This window comes from Saccopteryx leptura, chromosome 6, assembly GCF_036850995.1.
Source record: "Saccopteryx leptura isolate mSacLep1 chromosome 6, mSacLep1_pri_phased_curated, whole genome shotgun sequence".
Taxonomy (NCBI): Eukaryota; Metazoa; Chordata; class Mammalia; order Chiroptera; family Emballonuridae; genus Saccopteryx; species Saccopteryx leptura.
In genome coordinates this window covers 77,397,362-77,424,247 of record NC_089508.1, presented here as the reverse complement: position 1 = coordinate 77,424,247, position 26,886 = coordinate 77,397,362, and the positions used below count along the sequence as shown (strand labels likewise).

Here is a 26,886-nt window from a genome sequence, read left to right as displayed (position 1 = left end):
TTCAAGATTGCTGAGGCTATTCATGTTCTTTTTTGGTTCCATATAAATTTTTGGAATGTGTTCTATATCTTTGAAGTATGTCATTGGTGTTTTAATGGGAACTGCATTGACTTAATAGATTTCTCTGGGTAATATAGACATTTTAATGATGTTTATTCTTCCTATCCATGAACATGATATATGCTTCCACTTGTTTGTATCTTCCTTGATTTTGTTTATCAATGTTTTATAATTTTCCGAGTACAAGTCTTTAACCTCCTTGGTTAAATTTACTCCTCGGTACTTTACTTTTTGTTGTTCTTGTTGCCAATAGTGAAGGGGATTGTTTTCTTAATTTCTCTTTCAGGCAGTTCATTGTTGGTGTATAAAAATGCCACTGATTTCTGAATATTGATTTTATATCCTGCCACCTTGCTGAATTCATTTATCAGTTCCAGTAGTTTTTTGACTGAGACTTTAGGATTTTCTATGTAAAGTATCATATCATCAGCAAATAATGATAGTTTTACTCTTCTTTTCCAATTTGAAAGCCTTTTATCTCTTCTTGTCTGATTGCTGTGCCTAGGACTTACAGAATTATGTTCAATAAGAGTGGTAAAAGGGGGCACCCCTGCCTTGTTCCTAATCATGAGGGCATTTTTCATTTTTGCCCATTGATTATGATGTTGGCTTTGGGTTTGTCATAGATGGCCTTTATCATGTTGAGGTATGATCCCTGTATCCTCACTTTGCTGAGTATTGATCATAAACCAGTGCTGGATTTTATCAAATGCTTTTTCTGCATCTATTGATATTATCATGTGATTTGTATCCTTTTTGTTTATGTGTTGAATCACACCGATTGATTAGCAGACATTGTACCAGCCTTGTCTCCCTAGAATAAATCCCACCTGATCATGATGTATAATTTTTTTCATGTGTTGCTGGATTTGGTTTGCTAACATTTTTTTTTTTCATTTTTCTGAAGCTGGAAACAGGGAGAGACAGTCAGACAGACTCCCGCATGTGCCCGACCGGGATCCACCCGGCACGCCCACCATGGGGCGATGCTCTGCCGACCAGGGGGCGATGCTCTGCCCATCCTGGGCGTCGCCATGTTGCGACCAGAGCCACTCTAGCGCCTGAGGCAGAGGCCACAGAGCCATCCCCAGCGCCCGGGCCATCTTTGCTCCAATGGAGCCTTGGCTGTGGGAGGGGAAGAGAGAGACAGAGATGAAAGCGCGGCGGAGGGGTGGAGAAGCAAATGGGCGCTTCTCCTGTGTGCCCTGGCCGGGAATCGAACCAGGGTCCTCCGCACGCTAGGCCGACGCTCTACCGCTGAGCCAACCAGCCAGGGCGGTTTGCTAACATTTTGTTGAGAATTTTAGCATCTTAAGTTCATCAGTTATATTGGTCTATAGTTTTCTTTCTTTGTAGGGTCATTCCCTGGTTTTGGAATCAGTTTTATGCTCGCCTCATAAAAGGAGTTTGGGAGTCTTCCTCCTCTTGAATATTTTGAAATAGCTTGAGAAGGATAGAAGTTAGTTCTTCTTTGAATATTTGGTAAAATTTGCCCGTGAAGTCATCTGGCCTAGGACTTTAGTTTGTTGGGAAGTTTTTTATAACTGTTTCAATCTCATTTGATGAAATCGGTCTGTTTAGGTTTTCTGGTTCTTCTGTGTTGATTTTTGAAAGATGATATGTTTAGAGGAATTTGTCCATTTCACCTATGTTGTCTAATTTTATGGCACATAGTTCTTCATAGTATTTCTTACAATCCTTTGTATTTCTGCTATCAGTTGTTACTTCTCCAATCTCATTTCTAATTTTATTTATTTGAGTCCTCTCTCTTTTTTTCTTGGTGAGTCTGGTTAAAGGTTCATCTATCTTGTTTACCTTTTCAAAGAACCAGCTCTTGGTTTCATTGATACTGTGTATTTTTTTTGTTTTATAGCCTCTATGTCATTTCTTTCCGCTCTGATATTTATTATTTCCTTCCTTCTACTTCCTCTAGGTTTTACTTGTTCTTTTTCTAATTCTTTTAGAAGCAGGGTCAAATTGTTTACTTGAGATTTTTCTTGCTTCTGAAGGTATGCCTGTAGTGCTATGAACTTCCCTCTCAGGACTGCTTTTGCTGTGTCCCATAAATTTTGAGTTGTTGTATGTTCATTTTCATTTGTTTCAAGGAAATTTTTTATTTCTTCCTTGATCTCATTGTTAACCTATTCATTATTTAATAACATGCTATTTAGTTTCCAAGTGTTTGAGTGTTTTTCAGTTTTCTATTGTAGTTATTTCTAGTTTCATGCCATTGTGATCTGAGAAGATGCTTGCTACGATTTCAATCTTCTTAAATTTGTTGATACTCATTTTGTGTCTTAGCATATGGTCTATCCTAGAGAATGTACTATGAGCGCTTGAAAAGAATGTATATTCTGCTGCTTTAGGGTGAAAGGTTCTGAAGATATCTATTAAGTCCAGTTGATCTAGTGTGTCCTTTAAGTCTGCTGTTTCTTTGTTAATTTTCTTTCTTGAGGATTTATCCAGTGATGTTAGTGGGGTATTAAAATCCCCTACTATTATAGTATTGCTGTTGATCTCACCATTTCTGCCCATCAGAATTTGCTTTATATATTTAGGTGCTCCTATATTAGGTGCATAGATATTTATAATGGTTATATCTTTCTGTTGGATTGCTCCCTTTATCATTATGTAGTGACCTTCTTTATCCCTTTCTATAGCCTTTATTTTAAAGTCTATTTGGTCTGATATGAGTATTGGTACCCCAGCTTTTTTTAAATTTCCATTTGCATAAAATATTTTTTTCCATCCTTTTACTTTCAGTCTATGTATATCTTTTGTTTTGAGGTGTGTCTCTTGTAGACAGTACATGTACAGGTCCTGTCTTCTTGTCCACACAGCTACTCTATGTATTTTGATTGGATCATTTAATCCATTTACATTTAAGGTTACTATTGATATGTAGTTGTTTATTGCCATTTTATTCTTTAAAGCTACATTCCTCTTTTACTAGATTCCCCCCTCCTTTGTTCTGTTTACAGCAGGCCCCTTAACATTTCTTGCAGCATTGGTTTGGTTATAATGAATTCCTTGAGTTGTGTTTGTTTGTTTTTTTGTCTAAGAAGCTTTAAATTTCTCCTTCAATTTTAAATGATAGCCTTGCTGGATAAAGAAGTCTTGGTTGTAGGCTCTTGTTCTGCATTACTTTGAATATTTGTTGCCATCCCTCTTCAAGTGTTTCTGTTGAGAAATCAGATGTCATTCTTATGGGGGCTCCTCTGTAGGTAATAGACTGCTTTTCTCTGACAGCTTTTAGTATTCCTTCTTTATCTCTTAGCTTTGGTATTTTAATTATGATGTGTCTTGGTGTAGATTTTTTGGGGTTTCTCTTTAATGGAATTCATTGTGTTTCTTGAACCTGTGTGACTTTTTTCTGCATCAATTTATAGAAGTTTTCAGCTATGATTTCTTTGAACAAAGTCTCTATCCCTGTTCTTTCTCTTCTTCTTCAGGAATTCCTATGATGCGGATGTTATTTCTCTTCATGTTGTCACAGAGCCCTCTTAGAGTTTCCTTAGACTTTTTGAGTCTTTCTTTTTGTTGCTCTGCTTCCGTGCCTTTGTTTATCTTATCCTCTATCTTGCTGATTCAATCCTCAGCTTCATCCATTCTGCTTTTAATTCCTTCCAGTGTGATCTTCATTTCTGATATTGTATTTGTCATTTCTGATTAATTCTTTTTTATTATTTCAATGTCCTTTTTTATACAGTGGTGCCTTGAGATACAAATTTAATTTGTTCTGTATCCGAGCTCATAAGTCAGTCAACTCATATATCAAACTGTCGATACTGGACCCATGCGCCAATGCACCAACTAGCAGAAGCTTCCCGAATCACGACTCATATCTCGGAATTTTGCTCGGATCTCGAATAAAAATACAGACCGAGTTGCAGCTCGTGTCTTAAAAAAAATTCGTATATTGGTCTGTTCGTATCTCAAGGTACCATTGTACTTGCTATCTCTTTATTTAGATGCTCATTATGTCCATCCATTGTTGCTCTAAGATCTTTGAGCATCCTAACAATCATTAATTTAAACTCTGCATCCAATAATTTGGTTATTTCCATCTCATTCAAATCTTTTTCTGGGGATTTCTCTTTTTGATTCATTTGGGTTGCATTTCTCTGCCTTTCCCTTTTTGTCTGTGTATAAGAAGGGTGTGGCCATAGGAATCCGATGGGTGTGACTTCTGTTTTCTAGGTGTGGTCTATCTGCAGGCCTACCATCCCCTTTGCCACTGCTTTGGGTGTTCGGGCATGGGTGTTGTCCGCACTGGCCTGCTGCAGTGGTCACTGCTGCTTTCCCTTCACCTCAGTGGGCGGGACTGTGTTCACATGCCTGGGCTGCAATCCTTGGCCGACCCAGCCTCCACACCGCCCCCTAGGACTGGACTGTGCTCCTGCGTCTGAGCTGTAAGCCTTGGCCAGCCCCCGGCCTTTGTCCTGACCCCACAGGCAGGACTGTGTTTGCTTGCCTGGGCTGCAAACCTTTACCCTGCGGGCGGGGCTGTGCTCCTGCGCCCAGTTGCAAGTCTCAGCCGGTTTCCCGGCTCTCACCTTCCCCTGCAGCTGGACCACTCTTGCACGGCCAGCCCACAGCCACGGGTTGGACCACTTTCATGTGCCCCTTCCGCTGCCATAGCCGCCCTTGGCCTCTGCTAGACAGTACTGTGCTCACTCCGGGCCTCAGTCACGACCAGCCCCAGCTACCGCCCCTGCAGGCTGGACTGCTCTTGCATCTGGGCCGCAGCCGCAGTCAACCCCCCTACTTCTGCCTCTACTGATGGGACTGTGCTTCCGTGTCCCGCTGCCACCCGCCCTCCAGCAAGTAATCAGCTGTGTGGGGATGGTGATGCAGCTCAGACCTTAGCACTCAATACTGTATCCTGGATGGCTCCCCGCTTCTAAGCGATTCTTTGCTCTGACTGCCACAGGAGAGCTTCTGTTTGGCTGGTGACCTGCTTCCCTTAGCTGGTATTGCTGGTTCTAGGGGAAATATTCACTTCAGATTTGGGGAGTGACTCAGCCCAGGGGTTGGGGTGGCTGTCCCTCAAAGTGTTTCTCCCTGTGCCTCCTAGATTAAACTCTCTTCCTGCCTGCTACTCCAGTCATCTCATCTCTCCCCATCCCCTGGAGTCCCGGGTGAGTGGTTGTGAAAGAGGTTTTCTGTGCAGACCCTTTAAGACAAATCCTGGGTCTGAGAAATCTCTTTCTCACAAATAGTATCCTGGCTTGTTTTGCAGCTAAATACTGTCCGTACGCCTCTTCTAGGCTCTGGGGCTTCAGGTTGGGGCTTCGTTCCTGGGGCCCAGGACCCTCTCCTCTGTGCTAAACTCACTTCCCTCCACGCAATTCCCTCTGGGCTGCCGCTTGCTCCTGGGAACTGGGCAGCCCCCTCTGCGTTTCTGCTTTTCCTACCAGTCTCAGTGTGGCTTCTTCAGTGATCCCTGGTTAAAGAGTACAAAGTTGGTTTTTCCAGATGATTGTTCTTAAAATTAAGTTGTAATCCACCTTGTTCTGGGAGTTGGAAGTTGGTACATCTGCCTCCTCCATCACCATCTTGCCACCCCACCGAGATAACTCTTTACCATCTGTGTGGTCTTGGTATTGCGATTGTGTTATCTTTTCTTATGTAAGTTCAGATTTTTCTAATTTATTTTAAGCTGAATAATTGTAGATTATATTCTGGACATTTTTAAATTTATGAGACTCTGGGTCTAATTTAAGTCCCAATGAGAATGTTTGTGGGGGTTTTTTAGTCAGTAATTAACCCAGTTGGGTTCATACTTCAAGTTCTAATCTGTCTTCTGTCGGTTGTGCTTCCAATTTCAATTTAGTAGTGTGTTCCATAACTGTCCCACGTAGTGTCCAGTTTAGGGCTTGGGATGGTATATCTCATATTCAGTCCTCAACATTTATTTAGGCTGTTTAGAATCAGGTTCACACATGCACAGCTTGGAAGTCAGCTCAGCAGTCCATAAGCAACTTTACATGCAATCTTCTGTTTCCCTGGGGCTCCCCTTTCTTAGCCTTCAAACAGAAAGCTGGGCTTCATTAACTGCACTCTGCTATGTACTTCCCATGACTGTGTCAGAAGTCAGGGCCAACCAGCAGAAGAGCACAGAGAGAAGAAAAGCAATGGAATTTGCTCCACTTTCTTGAGAACATAGCTCCTCCAATTTGAGAGGAAAGTTCCCCTCTCTCTGAGATTTAGGCTCCTGCCTAACCCCATTGAGGCCACTGCAGCCACTGCCATGGATTGCCTGAGGCCTGGGGTACAAGAAAATAAAGAAGAAAAAAAAAAGAAAAGGATGTGGGATTGCCACATTTTCTCTGAGCACTGAGAAACCCCTTTTCTGCTCTTTGAGTCAGAAATAGAGGACTTCTGGTGCTTTTTCTGTCCATGTTAATGATGCATACTTCCAGGTTTCAGGATATGTTAAGTTCAGGCGGGGGCATACTGGAAGAAAGAAAATGGTAAACTCACCACCAGTTCACTGGTACTTTGAATTCTGGTCTTCTTCCCCAATCTGCCTCCTACTATTTATTTTTCAGAGTCCTCAAATAGCCACTCCAAGCATTCTGTCCAGGTTTTATAGCTGCATTCAGTGGGAAAGACAGGGTGAAGTATGCTTACTCCATCTTATCTGGAACTAGAACCTGATTGTTTTTCATAACAAAGTTTGTCGAACTGATTGATTTTTTAAAACTATTTGTATAACTTTGATTATAAATTAAAAATTAAAAATAAATAAATGTTATAATAACCTTATTGAAGAAAAGAGAACAGGCAAGCAAGTAGAATCACATTTTTTTAAGCATATCTATTTTGGGATATTACATGCTTGGAAAAAAAATGAAGCCCTTAATTGTACTTTGCTTTATTTCTTTAAATCTTATTTTACCCATGGATTTTTATAAATATTAGGCTTGTTATAAATTTTTTAAAAAAAGAAAAGAAAGGAGTTATCCAAAGCATAAGACAGAAAAAACAAATGGCAGATAAGAGGCCATAAACTGTTTAGGAACTAAAAAAGTCATGCCATGTTAAGATGGGTGGAATTTACCTGAGAAAAGGCAAGCCTTAAAATATTTTAGCAATGGTGGGAGAGTGACATGATCCAATCAATATATTTTGAAGGATCACTCTTTGCTGAACATAAAAGTGCACAGAAAATGAGTTTTACTGTCTGAATCTAAGGGGTCACATCAAGTTGCAGAACAGTATATATACAGTATGATTCCACATGTTGTTGGAAGATATGGGTAAGGGAGGGAGATTTTATACATACACAATTATATTATGTATGTCATACATTATACATATATGACATATATAATGATATGGTTAAATATGTGTGTGGTCAAATAGATTTATGAAATGTACTGACTGTTTCTGGAAAATAAAAACAAGACACCATAACAGTGGTTAACTTTGGAGGAGAGTGAGGGACTAAGAGAAAGGAAACTTTTACTTTTTACTTAATTCTTCTGTTTGATTTTCAAATTTACAGCCTTCAGCCTTAAAAATAGGTTGTAAACAAAAGGAAGGGAGGTCTTATGTATGCATTAGATAAAAAAATAGATATAAGATTAAACAAAACAAGTATGAATGAGCCTAACATTCAGTAGTATTGTTCCTAGCACATAGGAAGCACTCAGACACTGCTACAGATCTCCCCACAAATAAGATATTACCAACCATTTATAAAGTAAGTTCACAAACCAAAATAGCCTTTTAATTAAATTATATTACAGTAATTTACCATGTATTTTCAAGCATTCAGAAATTTAAAAAGATAAAGAATGAATTTTGAGATATTTATAATTATTATATTTTTACTATAAAAGAAATGTTTGCATTATTCTTTCCAATTTCTTAAGAACCAAAAGTATAAAGGGAAAAAGTAAAAGATCCTCTCCTTTCCTGGTACCTCTAATTCCAATACCCAAACATAACCATTCCCAACAGCTTCTTGAGTTCTGTTATGATCCCAGTCTTCCTTTGTGCATATAAAGCACATATAAAAATATGTGTATGTACATACAAAGACACGCACATATACCTTATATTCTTTTTCAAGAAAATGGAGCTCGCCTGACCAGGTGGTGATGCAGTGAATAGAGCATTGACCTGGTTCGAACACCCAGGTTCGAAACCCTGAGATTGCCAGCTTGAACACGGGCTCATCTGTTTGAGCACGGCCTCACCAGCTTGAGCACTGGGTTGCTGGCTAGAGCGTGGGATCACAGAAATGACCCCATGGTTGCTGGCTTGAGCCTAAGGTCGCTAGCTTGAGCAAGGAGTTACTGCCTCAGCTCGAGCCCCTGGTCAAGGCACATATGAGAAAGCAATCAATGAACAACTAAAGTGCCACAACTACCAACTGATGCTTCTCATCTCTCTCCCTCCCTGTCTGTCCTTCTGTCCCTCTCTCTTACTGTCTCTTGGGGGGGGGATCTCTGCTATCCTAGTTCTGATGTGTCATTTTTCTAAGTCCAAACAGAGTAATGAATAAACAAAACCCTGAACTTGCAGATAATGTTAACTCTCCCAACTAGGTAAATGTTAAACATACTGAACAAGTTAAGTTCTCAGAGATCCCCAAACACATTTTAATGAAACAGATGAACCTTAAACAGGGCAAGCAAAATTAATTTGAGGGGGGAAGGTAAATGCACAGGATGAAATAAACAAAAGGGCAGGTAACAAGTTAAAGGATGCAATAAAATGGGTAAGGATTTATTCCTAACCCTTTAGGTCCCAGACATTGACTACTATGCTCTCCCACAAAAGGAGTTATCAGAGACCTTACATCTTTTGATGGAACACATGAACCTTAATGAAGGCAAGCAACTTGGGAGTAACTTTCAGAGACAGTCTTCTAGACTAGAAAGAAGTTACATATTTCTTACATTGTTATGACTAGGGAAAGGAAGCAGTTGTATTTTGCAGCAGTAGCTGGAGATTTCCAGCAGGGAAGGTCGCACTTGCTCTTCTGTAATAGTATCCCTTCTTCCCAACTCTCAGAGCCTGTGTGCTGTAGTCTCAAAGGCAAAAACAAACAAACAAACAAAAACAGGACCAATATCTCAAGGTAAAAGGAGTCCCTGGAAGTCAATACAAAATCCCTTCTTTATGGGCTATATTGTTTCTCTCTACATTTATATGGGGTAAGACAAATTAATTCCCAACTACTTCAACTGAGAATAATAAAGTTATTCAGTGATCGAACAATGGCAGTTACTCGTTTGTTTCTTGAGTAATAACTCACTTGCTTTCAGAGGATTTAGAGGAGAAAATAATTTTTAAATAATTAAATAAGTCTATATTTCCTTTATCCTGCCATACTTATAGTAACTAAATTTCAAAGAGAACAAACCGCTGATGAAATAAAGTTCTACTTGTAGAATAATTCTAGTTCAGAAATTTGGAAAGAATGAAAAAAGGAATAAGAAAAATCACCATTTTACAAGCCCTGCAGAAACAATGGATCTAGGCATGTACTCTTACCAACAAATACCATGAATATCTCATCCAAGGTAATATATAGAGAGAAAAAACTCAGTTTTACTCAAGTTGGTGCTTTGAAAGAACACAAGAGGTAAGATATGCTGATCATTCACAATATGACAGAAAGGGCTAAAATAGGACAGTAAGGCAGTACAATTTTCTAGTCATTCAATGATTTCAGTAGTGATTTTTAAATACAACAAACTTCATTTAGGGTGAACACATTGTGGAAAGAACACATGTAAGAATTAATGAGATATGTGATCTACAGAATACTTTTAAAGAAAAACTATCTTTATGCATAACTATATATTTATACACCCCCTGGACCTAAGTTAACAAAATATAAACTTTTAAAGATCCTAGAAAGACTCCCTTTCATGAAAACATATATAAAATATAAATTATAGTAATTTTACAATTTTCTAAATTCCCAAAACATTAGACCTACCTATATGCAGAGATAAAAATAAAAAAACTTCTCAATCAAATAGAAATCACTTTCTGGAAGACACAAATGATTGTCTTTTATAACAATGAAGAGTTGAATCTCCATATAATATGCTTTTTAGCATCCAAACCATAGTCATCCAAAAGTGACTTGATCAACTAGTATTTATAGCACTCTTTAACAAATTATTCCAGAACTCCAATTATTTATTTTTCTTAAAACAAAGAACCAATGAAAAAATAGTCAGAAATAGAAGAATTATGTTATCGTATTCTCCCATATCTCCATTTGCAAATGTGTGCTATCACACCTACTTTGTGCTATCATTTTGCCACTGAGCAAAAACGTCAGGCTTAAATTATATAATCCCTGCCCTTTAAGAGGCTTGCAATTTAAAATAGAATGTAATGGTATTTTTAAAATAAAATAAACAATGCAAGCAAGTTGAAAAGTCCACATAAGATTAAAACAGGCAAAATCTAGAACTTATTAAAACCTATGAGAAAAGTGTGTTGGTCCAATATAGTGCCCACATTGTGGTCTCAACTATTTCCCAACAAAACGAATAGGGCTTCTTGGAAAAACAGGGTTGCTGATTCCAACTATGGTACAGGGAAAGTTCAAGGAATACCTTAAACATGTGCTGTGCTAGAAAGCAAGAATGGTATCACAGAACACTGGAGTTATGTCAGAAGGACACAGCAGCCAACTTGAAAGGGCTTCCACTACCTAAAGACATGAAAATTTGAGCATCAAAAGAAGAATGACTGCAATAGGTTGAAATTAAATAGGTAAATATACATGACTTCATAGTGATACTTAAAACAGAAAACAAGTCACTAGTCACATAAGGATACAACTCATTATTCTGAAAATTGGTAAATAAAAGGAAAGAAAAATTAAGCCTTTATTCTGTCCTACTTATAGTAACTAAATTTCAGAGGGAACAAACCGCTGATGAGATAAAGTTCTACTTGTAGAATAATTCTAGTTCAGACTTTTGGAAGGAATGAAAAAAGGAATAAGAAAAATCACCATTTTACAAGCCCTGCAGAAACAATGGATCTAGGCATGTAGCCTCTAGGTCAGGCATGGCCAACATCCGGCCCGCCAGGCCACATCCGGCCCGTGTAATGAGTTTATGTGGCCCACGATTAAATTTTTAATATTCTCCGCTACTTTAAAATCTCAGCTACTCAGAAGAGGAAGCGTCTTTGATTATCAGAAATTGAGATATTTAAGAAGATAGTGATACGCGGAAAAGAATTTTGCGTGTGACTAATCTAGGGTTAACTTCCAATAATTGGTTGAATGGATTCGCAATACTTATTTTTTAAAAAATTCCATTATAAAGATTTACAACTTTTGTACTCATCTGTACTCGATATGAACTGTTTGACGTTTAGTGGTGATGTGAAACCCACATTCTTTTAGGCGGAGTTTGCCAGTGCACATCCAAGGTCAAACAATTCGTTATTTTTGTGGGCAAGTGTGCTGAATCAAGTGGCATTGTAGCATAGGCAATAGCTGCAGTTGATAACTGAAAACGTGTCCAGGCTGTTTGTAAAACGAAATAATTGTTTTATTTGCAATATAACTCCTTCAAGTTCATTCTATTAATTAAATATTGTTTCAATTGATTGCGATAGTTTGGATATTTATATGGTATGTAATTATATTTTTATTAAAATATATTTTTATTAAAATAATATTGTATATTAAATTTTTTTTACTCACCTTTATTCATAAACAAATTACATAATAAAATTTTGTTTACTTAAACGAATCGTTTTTGTACTTAACATTTTTTTTTTTTGTATTTTTCTGAAGCTGGAAACAGGGAGAGACAGTCAGACAGACTCCCGCATGCGCCCGACCGGGATCCATCCAGCACGCCCACCAGGGGCGATGCTCTGCCCCTCCAGGGCGTCGCTCTGCCGCAACCAGAGCCACTCTAGCGCCTGAGGCAGAGGCCAAGGAGCCATCCCCAGCGCCCGGGCCATCTTTGCTCCAATGGAGCCTTGGCTGCAGGAGGGGAAGAGAGAGACAGAGAGGAAGGGGGGGGGGGGATGGAGAAGCAAATGGGCGCTTCTCCTATGTGTCCTGGCCGGGAATCAAACCCGGGTCCCCCGCACGCCAGGCCGACGCTCTACCGCTGAGCCAACCGGCCAGGGAACATTTTTTAATTTTAATATTTCCTCCAGCCCGTGAAAAATGTTTTCTTTCTAATCTGGCCTGGGGCAAAAACTGTTGGCCACGCCTGCTCTAGGTCTAACTACCAGTTCACAGACAACATGGTGAATAGAGGAACATGCTAAGACACCACAAGGATGTGAATGGCCAAATCCAGAATTTGAACTATTCTATCAAACTAAGAACTTCAGCAATTTCTTCAACAACTAAATTCCCCCCTCCCAAAAAAAAGATAGGAAGGAAGAATTCTTATAAATTAAGAGAGGCTTAAGAACCTGACCAGGCAGTGGCACAGTGGATAGTGTAGGCCTGGGACACTGAGGACCCAGGTTCATCGGCTTGAGTGTGGGATCATAGACATGATCCATGGTTGCTGGCTTGAGCCAAAGATCTCTGGCTTGAGCAAGGGGTCACTGAGTCAGCTGGAGCACCCCCGGGGTCAAGGCACATATGAGAAAGCAATCATTGAACAACTAAGGTGCCACAACTATGAGTTGATGCTTCTCATCTCTATTCCTTCCTGTCTGTCGCTGTCTGTCTGTCTCTTTCTCTCGCTCCTGCTTGCTAAAAAAAAAGAGAGAGAGACTTAGGAGATTTGTCAAGCAAATGTAATGTTCCTGCTGTGTGGCTGTGTGTATGAATCTTTTTTTTTTTTTTTTTTCATTTTTCCTAAGCTGGAAACGGGGAGGCAGTCAGACAGACACCCGCATGCGCCCGACCAGGATCCACCCGGCATGCCCACCAGGGGGCAATGCTCTGCCCCTCTGGGGCGTCGCTCTGTTGCATCCAGAGCCATTCTAGCGCCTGAGGCAGAGGCCACAGAGCCATCCCCAGTGCCCAGGCCATCCTTGCTCCAATGGAGCCTCGGCTGCGGGAGGGGAAGAGAGAGACAGAGAGGAAGGAGAGGGGGAGGGGTGGAGAAGCAGATGGGCGCCTCTCCTGTGTGCCCCGGCCGGGAATCTAACCCGGGACCCCTGCACGCCAGGCCAACGCTCCACCGCTGAGCCAACCGGCCAGGGCCAGTGTATGAATCTTGATTTGAACAAGTCAACTGTAAAAGGATATTTTTGGGACACTGCAAAAAATTAAACAACGACTACACTTTAGATGGTATTGAGAGATACTTTTTTTAAGTGTTTAAGACTACTGAGTTTATGTTATTTAAAAAGGAGTCTCTTAATGTAAATTATATACTTAGTTAATAACAATATATTAATATTGGTTCACCAAATGTAACAAATGTACCACACCAATACAAGATGTTACAATAGGAGAAACTGGGGGTGAGGGGAATATGGGAACTCTGGACTTTTTTGCTCAGTTTTTCTGTAAACCAAAAATGGTTGTAAAAGGTTAAGTTAAAGAAAAACTGGAGCACAGGCTTCTTCTCCAATAGGTCTCAAATCTATTTTTAAAACTAGTCACCTGAGGCATTTTCACTTATTACTTGTTACCTCACTTTTTCAATAATATAGATCTCCCAAATTTTCCTAAAGTTTAACAAATATATACCTCTAATATGTTCTCATAACATTTTTTTTGTGTGTGTGTGAAGGTAAGTGGCTAAGACTTTTTATGTTCCAACAGATTCAATTTCATGGATTCACAAAATCATCAACAAAGCTCTAACAGGCAAAGTAATGTCTCTTAAATTTTGATATTTTCCAAATACCCCCCACACTTGAAACCCACAAATTCCCTGATACTTCATGACTATAAAATAAAAAGTATTTTCAGTTTTTCTTTAAAAAGAAGCCCTTATCTATTAGATAGAGATACATACTGAAGTATTTATATATATATGATTGATATATGTCTAGGATTTTTTCTTTTCTATTGAAATTAATTTTAATGGGGTGACATAACTCAATAAGAGTACATAGGTTTCAGGTGAACATCTCTATAGTATTTAAACTGTTGATTGTGTCATGTGCCCACCACCCAAAGTCAAATCATTTTCTGTCACCATGTATTTGTCTCTCTTTACTCTCCTCTCCCCTTCCTCACAAGCCCCTTCCCTGCAGTAACAATTTCACTTTTATCTATGTCCATGGGTCTCAGTTTTATATCCCACCTGTTTGGGATATAAATTTGTCTCTTTACTCCCCTTCTCCCTGCCCCCTCTCCCTGGGAACTACATAACTTTTCTCTCTGTCCATGAGTCTCAGTTTTATATGCCACCTATGTGTGAAGTCATATAGTTCTTAGCTTTTTCTGGTTTACTTATTTCACTCAGTATAATGTTCTCAAGGTCTATCCATGTTGTTTTAAACAGCAATATGTCACCATTTCTTATGGCTGAGAAGTATTCTACTGTCTATATGTACCATAGCTTCTTTATAGGATTTCTTTTTAACTCCAGCAAAGTAGAGAAAATGTTAAAAGAATAGAATACAGACGTAACAAGACTGGCCAAATACTGATACTTATTGAAGCTGAGTATTGAATACATGAATATTAATTATATAATTCTCTACTTGTTTGTATATTTGAAATTTTTCATAATAAAAAATTAGGGAAAAACTCAATTTTTTTTTTAGGTGAGAGGAGGGGAGATAGTGAGGCAGACTCCCACATGCACTCTGACCAGATTCACCTGGCAACCCCATCTGGGGCCCATGCTCAAGTAATGAGCTATTTTGTGTTTTTTTTTTTACAGAGACAGAGAGTGAGTCAGAGAGGGATAGACAGGGACAGACAGACAGGAACGAAGAGAGATGAGAAAGCATCAATCAATAGTTTTTCATTGATTGCTTTCTCATATGTGCTTTGACCGTGGGCCTTCAGCAGACTGAGTAACCCCTTTCTGGAGCCAGCGACCTTGGGTTCAAGCCGGTGAGCTTTTGCTCAAACCAGATGAGCCCACACTCAAGCTGGTTCGGGGTCTCGAACCTGGGTCCTCTGCATCCCAGTCCGACGCTATATCCACTGCGCCACCGCCTGGTCAGGCTAATGAGCTATTTTTAGCACCTGAGGCTGATCTGCTCCAATGGAGCTATCCTTAGTGCCCGGGGCCACACTCAAACCAATAGAGCCACTGGATGCAGGAGGGAAAGAGGGAGAGAAGGAGAAGGGGGGCAGGGAGGGGAGCGGAGAGGGATGGGGGGAGAAGCAGATGGTTGCTTCTCCTGTGTGCCCTGACCAGGAATCAAACCTGGGACGTCCTTTCACCAGGCTGGCACTCTATCCACTGAGCCACCAGCCAGGGCTAAAACTCAATATTAAGATTTGCCTATCTCACTTGCAGGATTCTAGACATGTATCAAATTTTGTTAAAATTGCAATGGAAATCTAACTTTTTAACACATATTGATGGTAGGTTCCTGAGGTACTACAAAATTACTAGTGATCAGAGTTAAAATCATAGAAAGAATATTTTTTCTTCTTATACCTGTACTGCATACAAAACTATTTTTTAAGTGGTATGGTGAATACAGCTCAAGAGATCATGAATATTGAGAAGTGAAGATAGGTAGGTCACTATATAGCATTTATTTAAGATAGGAGAGAAGAGAGAATAAAGAATCTAACAGACTATAGAGACAATTATCCCCTTTACACAGTTTCAAAGCAAATAAATTGAAAAACAAAGGTATGAAAGTGGTATAGTCACAAATGGAGAGAAGGAAGACACAAATAGATGAGTATATGAAGATGTATCTGAACAATATTAATAAAAGGAAAGGCTTATTAAGTCTTCTGGTTTACTAGGTATACTTTAGAGCAGCGTTTTTCAACCACTGGTCCATGAAAGAGATAACCACCTAATCTTGTATGAAGATTATAGTCTATAATAGGTCCATAATCTTCATACAACATCACGGTGGTTAAGTCTCTTGCAACTGGCATGAAATTTCTGGCAGACCCACACTGGACAGGCAGTTGAAAACCACTGCTTCAGAAAATAATAACCGAGTGTTAGAAAAGTACTACATAATAGGCCTATACACAGATGGCTTCATTTTAGAAGTGACTAAAACATGCAAATAAATCTGTAAAAACCAAGTACAATTTAGGAGTCTAGCTTGATTCAATAGAGAATTGGAGGATACATCTAAAATAGTTGAGAGAACTTTGAAAAGAAAGTAATCTGATTTAATAGTCTGGGGAAGGTCATTCAGAAGGAAAGATGTGGTAAAATGCTAAGGCCTTCACACTTTGGGACCAATGAGAAAGGCACATACTGGTAATGAGAGTTATGTATGACCTGAAGAAATCTATAGTTGTTAAGTACAGGAAAACCTGAGTAAAAATTGAGAACTGAGGGAATCCAGAAAGAGACGGTATGAGAATTTTGAAAGGGGGGACTGATTAATTAAATGAAATAAGATTTAGGGTTTGGGCTAATTTCATCATAATATATCTTTTTATCTTATAGGGAAAAAAATCCTTATACCAGTTATCAAAAACTGAGTATCAATTTAAAACCAACCAATCTTATAAAAGGTTTGCCTCAGGTTATATATTTTTCCCTTAAATACTTAGCCTTTTTTGTTGTGGTCATTGAGTAAGAAGTCATTATGACAACCAGAAGATGAAAGCAGTTCAGCCCTATAAAAATGTTCTCAAAAGGGTCTAGATTCCAAAGCTTGCTTAACAAAAAGAAGTTCTAAGGCATTAAGTATGTAGAAGACATAAGGAAGTCATGAACAGAAAGTCAAGGGCTGCCTCATTGAAATACATATCAGAAGATAAAAACCTATTAATTTTTGAAAAGTGAAGAATTGTAAGAAATAGGATGTTATGGGATTATAAACCAATAGGAAAAACATTTTAGATTATATACTGATAGTATGAAAGATAAAATAGAAGGAAAGAAGAGACTTAGCATTCAAGGATCTCTAATTCATCCATTAAAGGTACTAAACTGATCTTCAAGGTTTATCACTTAGAATCCTGAGTAAACCATGGTCAAAATAGGCAGAACTTCCTGAAAGGGCTACAAAACTGTATCCTGCCTCACCTGGAAGCATCTACTCAGGGCCAAGTAGGAGAAAGACAGGTGAAGTTGTCCAGGCCAAGTTGATGATGACACAACTCATGGGCTTAGCTGAGAGTAAAACAGACCTCCTAGAATCAATAACCTCAGAAAGGGGTAATTCTAGCTGCATCCCATTGTGGCTTCTACGAGAATGAATTGAGAACAGTTCAAAACAAATAGGGAGAAGGGAGAAAAGGTGAGAAAAAGAATGTGCCATCTTTTTTCCTATTTTTCCTTCTCCAAGTATCCATTTTTTCTAGTAGTGACAATGGGTGCATTTCCACTGTTTCCTAATTTCCCATGTTTTGGGAGAGCTAAGTTTGGGCTAAACATATATATATATATATATATATATATATATATATATATATATATATTTTTTTTTTTTTTTTTTTTTTTTTTTTTTTACAGAGACAGAGAGAGTCAGAGAGAGGGACAGACAGGAACGGAGAGGGATGAGAAGCATCAATCATTAGTTTTTCGTTGCGACACCTTAGTTGTTCATTGATTGCTTTCTCATATGTGCCTTGACCGTGAGCCTTCAGCAGACCGAGTAACCCCTTGCTCGAGCCAGTGACCTTGGGTCCAAACTGCTGAGCTTTTCTCAAACCAGATGAGCCGGCGCTCAAGCTGGCGACCTCGGGGTCTTGAACTTGGGTTCTCCACATCCCAGTTCAACGCTCTAACCACTGAGCCACCGCCTGGTCAGGCCAGATCTATAATTTTATTAGCATCATGCTCTAATCAAATGAGCTGACTTTGAGCCTGACTTGTGGTGGCGCAGTGGGATAAAGCGTCGACCTGGATCACTGAGGTTGCCGGTTCGAAACCCTGGGCTTGCCTGGTCAAGGCACATATGAAAGTTGATGCTTCCTGCTCCTCCCCCTTCTCTCTCTTTCTCTCTCACTCCTCTCTCTCTAAAAATCAATAAAAAAAAAAAATTAAAAAAAAAAATGCCTGACCTGGAGTGGCACAGTGGATAAAGCGTCGACCTGGAAATGCTGAGGTCGCTGGTTCAAAACCCTGGGCTTGCCTGGTCAAGGCACATATGGGAGTTGATGCTTCCAGCTCCTCCCCCCTTCTCTCTCTCTGTCTCTCCTCTCTCTCTCTCTCTCTGTCTCTCTCTCTCCCTCTCTCTCTCCTCTCTAAAAATGAATAAATAAAATAAATTAATAAAAAAATTAAAAAAAAAAATGAACTGACTTTGGTAGAGAAACTCTGATAACTAGAAAATTTAAGGCAAAGGGAAAAATTAAAAGAATAGACGTTGCCAGAATCTATAATACACATTTCATTACTTAACAGAAATTAATTGACTAGAATTTCAAAAATTAGGAATTAACAAAGAGAGCACATTCTCCCAAAAGATTATACAGTCATGAATTTGAAAGTCTAGGCTACATAGTATTTTACCCTTGCTATTTCTACCAACTATAGTTACTTGAGCCAATTATAGTAACTTTCTTTGTTCTGTATGTTAGTACTAAATTCCTTTAGATACTAATGAATGTCTCATAACAATATCAAACCTCCTAGAGCTTAGCAAGATTACTTAATATGCTAATCACCCTTATTTAATTTTGACTCAGGTAAAACATTTAGGGCCAGCCTGACCAGGCGGTGGCACAGTGGATAGAGCATCAGACTGGGGACACAGAGGTTGCCAGCTTGAGCACAGGCTCATCTGGTTTGAGCAAGGCTCACCAGCTTGAGCCCAAGGTAACTGGCTTGAGCAAGGGGTCACTCAGTCTGATGTAGGCCCCTGATCAATGCACATATGAGAAAATAATCAATGAACAACTAAGGTGCTGCAACAAAGAATTGATGTTTCTCATCTCTCTCCCTTCCTGTCTGTCTGTCTGTCCCTATCTGTCCCTCTCTGTCTCTCTCTATCTCTGTCACACACATCAAAAATCTTAAACTAAAACAACAACAACAAGAAGACATTTAGGGCCATGGTCAGGTAGCTCAGCTGGTTAGAATGTCATCCTGACATGTCAAGGCGGCAGGTTCAATCCCTAGTCAAGTTACATACAAAAATCAACCAATGAGTACACAACTAATGGAGCAACAAATCAATGCTTCTCTCTTTCTCTCCCTCTCTCAAACTAATATCTTTTAAAATTAAAAAAAATTTTAAATATCATAATATCATGTCATTAAACTGAAAATACAAAGATGAATATAAACTAGCAATGTATTCAGGGTTTAAATTACTGAATTGATGTCAGAAAAAAATTATTTATCCTTGTAGTAAAATAATAGGGACCCAACTAGTAAAACAGACCTCAAAATTAAGGACAGGGCCCTGGCCAGGTGGCTCGGTGGATAAAGTGTCTCACACACAAAAGGTTGTGGGTTCGAACCCTGATCAGGGACATATGAGAAGCAATGAGTACACAACTAAATGGAACAACAAAGTGAAATAACAGGTTGATGCTTCTCTTTTTCTGTCTCTCCCTTTCCCTTTCCTTTCTCTGTCTCTCTCTCAAATCAATGGAAAAAAATTTTTTATAAAGCTGACAGTAAGCTTTTCTTTTTAAATTACTATTTATTTATTTACTTTAGAGAAGAGAGGCAGAGAGAGAGAGAGAGAGAGAGATAGAGAGAAGGGGAGGAGCAGGAAGCATCAACTCCCATATATGCCTTGACTGGGCAAGTCCAGGGTTTTGAACCGGTGACCTCAGCGTTGAAAAAAAATTTAAATAAATAAATACAGTGCCATAAAGTTATTTTATGAAACTGAAATTAAAGAAATCAACACATAACGAACAGTATTATTCCCATTCCATCCTGCAGTGTGATTTGAAGGAAGTTTCCTTCATGTGATTAAAGTATGTTTAACATCCAAAGATACGAGTAGAAACAACTCAAGATATATTTATGTTTGGTTGTTGCTTTTTAAGGCTAAATTTACCCTGACAGCCTTATGAAAACACTTTCTAAAATAAAATGTTTCAAGTAATTCACTCTCATCCTTACTCACCATGAAAAAAGAATTGCTAAAGTTCGATTATGCTAAGCAATCAGTATTTCTATTACTAGCTAGTGATAAAATTTTAAAGAGAAAAATGCTCAGCATGTTAATACCAATCTGACATCAGAAAATTCAATTAATAGTTAGAGAATGAAATTAAGGTTCAGAAAGATAACAATAAATTATAAATTGTTTGGTATGTCACACAAAGCAACTTACCTTGTAGTTTTTTCAATACAGCAACCTCCATTTTCAGAACTTGTTTTGGTTGTTGAGCTGATTCCACCTTCAGTGCAACATTTTCCCTGGTAAGCATGTCCAGTGCATCGTAAATTTCTCCAAAGCCACCCCCCCCCAATCTTCCTCAACTGCAGAGGAAATAAGAACACAAACAAAATTACTAGAAGATTCTATCTGAAAACCATTTGTCTCTGATATTTAGAAAATATATATAATTTTGCTATTGCTATTTTACAATAAAAAGATCTCAACATTGTTAAATTAACCATGAATATGGCAAGAGGAAAACAAATGCCTAGAAGTAACATCAGAACCTTTTCCCACAGGTTTGTCCACAAATGATAGTAAAATTATTTCAGCTACAAATAATTTTTAAATTTGGTCTATAGCCAGCATCAGAACTGTCAAAAAAAAACCCCACAGTATCTGAAAGCTTCGCTTCACACAAATGCTTCTCAACAACCAGATTTGTTTTAATTTTAAGGCAATCATTTGAAGACTTTTTTTTTTTTTTTACAGAGATAGAGAGAGAGTCAGAGATAGGGACAGACAGACAGGAACGGAGAGAGATGAGAAGCATCAATCATTAGTTTTTCGTTGTGACACCTTAGTTGTTCATTGCTTTCTCATATGTGCCTTGACCGTGGACCGAGTAACCCCTTGCTCAAGCCAGTGACCTTGGGTCCAAGCTGGTGAGCTTTGCTCAAACCAGATGAGCCCGCGCTCAAGCTGGTGACCTCGGGGTCTCGAACCTGGGTCCTCCGCATCCCAGTCCGACACTCTATCCACTGCGCCACTGCCTGGTCAGGCTCATTTGAAGACTTTTTTAAAGCATGAAATATTTTTACCAGTTGTAATCTTATCTGGAACCTGATTGAGATGTATATACTGGGAGGCTAGAGATAGGAGGGCAGCCAGCACCCAGCCCTCTCTGTGACATTTATCCTTCTCTCTAAGGCACTCAACAGACTCCAAAGAGCACGCAAAAAGCTCCCATTCTAAACTATCCCAGGGTTCACTATATATCTCTATGCGCAAATCAGAGTAAACTCTAATCAAATTAAACACTTAATATACTTCCTGATAAAATATGTTAGCTTAACTTGGAAATATCAGGACCTCTGTCTTCTTTATTATATGCGGCTTAAGTGTCTGTTTGTCGCTGATAGCTTATTGGTTGCTTGCGTAACTGTACTAGCCAATGGGGTGAAGTTGCCACGGCTGAACGCAAATTGAGCAGGTCAGGGGGAAGGTGAACATTTGTTTGCATTGGCAATCATCTGCTTTTGAAACAATTTAAGGCTGAATGCAAATTGAGCGTGTCAGGGGGAAGGTGAACATTTGTTTGCATTGGCAATCATCTGTTTTACATAAAAACTACGTCTTAACGTAATTTCTTTTAAGAATGCCTCCTAGAAAATACAGCACTGAAGAGGAGAGAAAAGGAGCTAAAGCTGCACAAAAACGGCTTTCTCGACAAAAAGAAACCACTGAGCAGAGAAAGACAAGGCTTGCTTCAGTCGCAGAGCAAATGCGTCTTTCTCGGCAAAATGAGACTGATGAGCATAGAGAAACAAGGCTTGCCTCAGATGCAAGACAAAAAAGCCTGTCTTGACAAAATGAGTCCCTTGAACAAAGGCAGGAGAGAAATGCAAAAAAAACGACAGAGTAATGCTGACCAAAACGCAAAAAGGATTAAAACAGTTTCAAATGGAGAAACTTTAATTTTTGAGCATTCCTCTGGTGACATGAATATTAAATGTGAACACTGTCAGTCCTTAAACTTCAAGTTAGAAACTAATCGATTTGACCGTGCGGCATTTTTTTACCTGAGCCTGCATTTGGACACAGTCAACTTTATGTCAGCTGTTCAAGAGTTTGTGAAAGAACGGACGTAAAATTAAAAATAATTGATGGTCCTCTGCAAGGTGAGCTTAAAAATGATGGAAAGATCTACACAAGAAATGTTGTGTACAAAGAGATCTTTGACATGTGAATCAACATTTTATTATTTAAATCACCTTTATTTATTGAGCTAGCGGTGGCTCTTAAGAAATGTACTGCCAGTGGTTTCCTTCATTGCACTCTACTTTAAGCAATTAAGCAAGTAGAAGGGGGAAACCCCGTGGGGCACTAAGCAAAGGGGCATCCTCGCCACCTGCCCTGGGTAATTCAGTTTGAATTAGTAGACACCTTTGCACAAATCATTTTAATTACAATTTATAATATCTAGAACAGCGGTCATTTCGTATGACCGCCGGGCTTTCTAGTATTATTATAAGCAAGTTCTGAAGAGCTAGCAACAGTTATGAGAAACTGGAGTGGGACGACTGATATAATTCAAGCTAGAAACAACCTACAATTAGCCTTCTTCCATTTCCTAAAACTAAGTCTTCTCTTTATCACATTATCAAACATCTAGGATGTGATATAATATAGGAAGTCATTACTGGAGGCACAGAGTGCTAAATCCTAACCAGAGGCCTCAGCTCAAGTCCCACTTCTTTCTCCAGCATAGATACTCAATACTGTATCTAGGCTGATTTCTTTATCTTCTGAATTTCTATAGGAATTATTTGCTTAATCACTTAATCATTTTACTAAGTTAAATATCTGGATAATACTTGCAACCCAGGCTAGGTTGCTTAACTTTCCCACTTTTCATTGTTAATATCCTAGCCCCCAACAGTGAAACTAAGCTCCTTCAAAGAGAAGGCCACTCCATCTACTTTTTGTTTTTTCCATAACATTTGGCAAAGTGGTAACTATATATATACATGTTGGGCAAAACTAGGTTAACAGTTGTCCATATGTAAAAGAATACATGCCCTGGCCAGGTTCTCAATGGATAGGGCATCATCCTGGTGCAGGGAGGTTGTGGGTTCAATCCCTGGTCAGGGCACATATGAGAAGAAACCAATGAGTGCACAACTAAATAGAACAATGAATTGATGCCTCTCTCCCTCTCCCTCTCTCTCTCAATGAAAAAACTTTTTTAAAAAAGAGAAGAATAATAAATAATAATGCAGGAATAAAGTCTTTTGCAAACTCACAATTATAAACCTACTTTTGCCCCACCCTGTATTGCTAAGCAATTATTGTATTTATTGCTTGTATATATGAACCATAATCCTTCTTTAATTTCCCCTGATAATGGGAAGAGATATCATGAGGAACCCTGGTATGAGCTCTGGATTAAATAAAAGTTCCAAAATTTTAGCATGATGAGACGGTGGTGCAGTGGATAGAACGATGGCCTGGGATGCTGAGGACCCGGGTTTGAAACCCCAAGGTCGCGTCGGCCTAGCGTGCGGAGGACCCGGGTTCGATTCCCGGCCAGGGCACACAGGAGAAGCGCCCATTTGCTTCTCCACCCCTCTGCCGCGCTTTCCTCTCTGTCTCTCTCTTCCCCTCCCGCAGCCAAGGCTCCATTGGAGCAAAGATGGCCCGGCGCTGGGGATGGCTCCTCGGCCTCTGCCCCAGGCGCTAGAGTGGCTCTGGTCGCAATATGGCGACGCCCAGGATGGGCAGAGCATCGCCCCCTGGTGGGCAGAGCGCCGCCCCATGGTGGGCGTGCCGGGTGGATCCCAGTCGGGCGCATGCGGGAGTCTGTCTGACTGTCTCTCCCTGTTTCCAGCTTCAGAAAAATGAAAAAAAAAAGAAAAAAAAAAAAAAAAAAAAAAAAAAGAAACCCCAAGGTCGCCGGCTTGAGCACGAGGTTGCTAGCTTGAGTGTGAGATCATAGACATGACTCCATGGTCACTGGCTTGAGCCAAAAGGTCTCTGGCTTAAAGCCCAAGGTGCTGGCTTGAAGCTCAAGGTCGCTGGCTTGAGCCCAAGGTCACTGGCTTGAGCAAAGGATCCCTTGCTCTGCTGTAGCTTCCCAGTCAAGGCACATATGAGAAAGCAATCAATGAATAACTAAGGTGCCGGAACTATGAGTTGATGCTCCTCATCTCTCTCTCTTCCTGTCTGTCTGTCCCTATCTGTTCCTCTCTCTCTCGCTTAAAAAGAAAAGTTCCAGAAATTAATTTTGGTTAAGTAAATTGCTCTTTGTTGGGTCTTGATTGGTACTTGTGAGTCTCTGTATTTTTTTTTTCATTCAACAAAGTCTAGAGTAACTTAAAATATTCATAAACAGTAACAAAGGGACAACTTTCTAGTTATAAACTGTGATGAGAGATGGCTTTATGTTTTACCCTACAAAAAATCTTATAAATGACAGAAAAAACAAATTTAGGCTAAAGTAAATTATTTTTCTCCTTGGTCATTCCTATGTCATTTGAACAACAGTAGAGAATTAACTTTCTATTGAGCTTGCTAATGCCCTAAGACATCAGTGGATTAGGAGGGAAAGAGACAGGGGCAGTTTAATATGATAGGGGTATACAGATTAGAGAAAGAATAAAGGCCTATGACAGACTGTTTTCTAAAGATGTCCACAACAATTTTGCCCATCAGTTTTGCACCTTCAGTATGACTTTGCCACTTTCCCATCAAGAAGTAGAGTTCGGCCCTGGCTGGTTGGCTCAGTGGTAGAGCGTCGGCCTGGCATGCAGAAGTCCCGGGTTTGATTCCCGGTCAGGGCACAAAGGAGAAGCGCCCATCTGCTTCTCCACCCCTCCCCCTCTCCTTCCTCTCTGTCTCTCTCTTCCCCTCCGGCAGCCGAGGCTCCATTGGAGCAAAGATGGCCCGGGAGCTGGGGATGGCTCCTTGGCCTCTGCCCCAGGCGCTAGAGTGGCTCTGGTCGCAGCAGAGCGACGCCCCGGAGGGGCAGAGCATCACCCCCTGGTGGGCAGAGCGTTGCCCCCTGGTGGGCGTGCCGGGTGGATCCCGGTCGGGCACATGCGGGAGTCTGTCTGACTGTCTCTCCCCGTTTCTAGCTTCAGAAAAATACAAAAAAAAAAAAAAAGTAGAGTTCGGCCCTAGCCGGTTGGCCCAGTGGTAGAGCGTCGGCCTGGCGTGCAGAAGTCCTGGGTTTGATTCCTGGCCAGGGCACACAGGAGAGGAGCCCATCTGCTTCTCCACCCTTCCCCCTCTCCTTCCTCTCTGTCTCTCTCTTCCCCTCCCGCAGCCAAGGCTACGTTGGAGCAAAAGATGGCCCGGGCGCTGGGGATGGCTCCTTGGCCTCTGCCCCAGGTGCTAGAGTGGCTCTGGTCGCGACAGAGCGACGCCCTGGATGGGCAGAGCATCGCCCCCTGGTGGGCCTGCTGGGTGGATCCCGGTCGGGCACATGCAGGAGTCTGTCTGACTGCCTCCCCGTTTCCAACTTCAGAAAAATACAAAAAATAAAAAAAAAATTAAAAAAAGAAGTAGTTCATTTTCCCACCCCCTTAAATATGTGTGGATTTTGTGGCTGCTTTAACCAACAGAACATGGCAAAGTAACACTGTCCTAGTTCTAATAATAGCCCTTAAACAGCCTTATAGCTTCTGTTACCTGTTTCTCAAAAGCCAGCCACCTGAGAAAAGCCTGTGAAGTGATCCTAGAAAAATGGGCCACCAGGATAAAGGGAGGGTGAAGAAACTAAGGACCCCCAAGACACCAAACCATCTAGAAGTGAATCCTCCAACCCAACCAACCCTGCTAGCACTGCATGGCTATGGGACAAACCACCTAGGCAAACTCTTCCCAAATTCTTAGTCGACAAAACTGTGAACAAAATAGATGATTATTTTAAGCCTCTAAGTTTTGATGTAGTTGTTATATAACAATAGATAACCAAAACACAAACCTTAACAATGAACCTGTGATTTTTCACTAAAATTGCCACTGTGCCTCCACTATGTGGGTGACATACTCCACACATATATATTAGCTCTAACTATCAGAAAAGAGTAACTAGGCCAGGCATAACTTCATTTGCCACTTCTGTTGAACAGCCAACCTTTATGGCAGTACTAACTTCAAAGCTCTCACCAGAGCAACACTCATTCCCGACTTACATAAAAGATTACCAATTGTTGGAATCTCCCTGCACCAGTCCATGCTGATGACATGCATGGTCCTTTTCTTAAGATTCACTTAAGTAAATTTTCAAAGCCTAACCAGTAAAACACTATACCATAAAAATAAAAATTTTACTTCTAAAGGAGAATTTTCTTTTTCCAATCTGTTCATAGACTAAGGAAACCACTAAAATAGCTTTGCTAAACCTGCTAATGGAACAAAGTTTTTGGTAACAAAAAACTAGGTATATTGAAGTATATGCAAAATGAAAATAGCTCCTTTAAGAGGAGGAGAGATGGCAGATTCCAAGTCTAGGGCAAGAAAGCCATCAAAAAACTGTTAGGATCATGTTAAAAGAACTTAGGAGACAACTTGAGAGTGTCTTCCTAGTCAAATGAGAAAATTTGAGCATCAATAAGGATAACAACTACAATAAATAAAAACATTAAATTTGTTTAAATCCGCCTGACCGGGAGGTGGCGCAGTGGATAGTGTCAGATTGGGATGCGAAAAACCCAGGTT

At 39.9% G+C, this 26,886-nt stretch overlaps 1 protein-coding gene across 3 annotated transcripts in view; it reads right to left on the bottom strand.

The window, feature by feature from the left end:
• TTBK2 (tau tubulin kinase 2) overlaps positions 1–26,886 on the bottom strand; it is a 215,205-nt gene that overhangs the window by 144,796 nt on the left and 43,523 nt on the right. For 2 of the 3 annotated variants that reach the window (XM_066343762.1, XM_066343763.1), the window contains exon 3: positions 20,395–20,538. In XM_066343762.1, coding sequence (XP_066199859.1) covers positions 20,395–20,538 — 144 coding nt within the window. Of the gene's footprint in view, positions 1–20,394; positions 20,544–26,886 lie in introns of all 3 variants that reach the window. The other variant, XM_066343764.1, reaches the window with a different exon arrangement.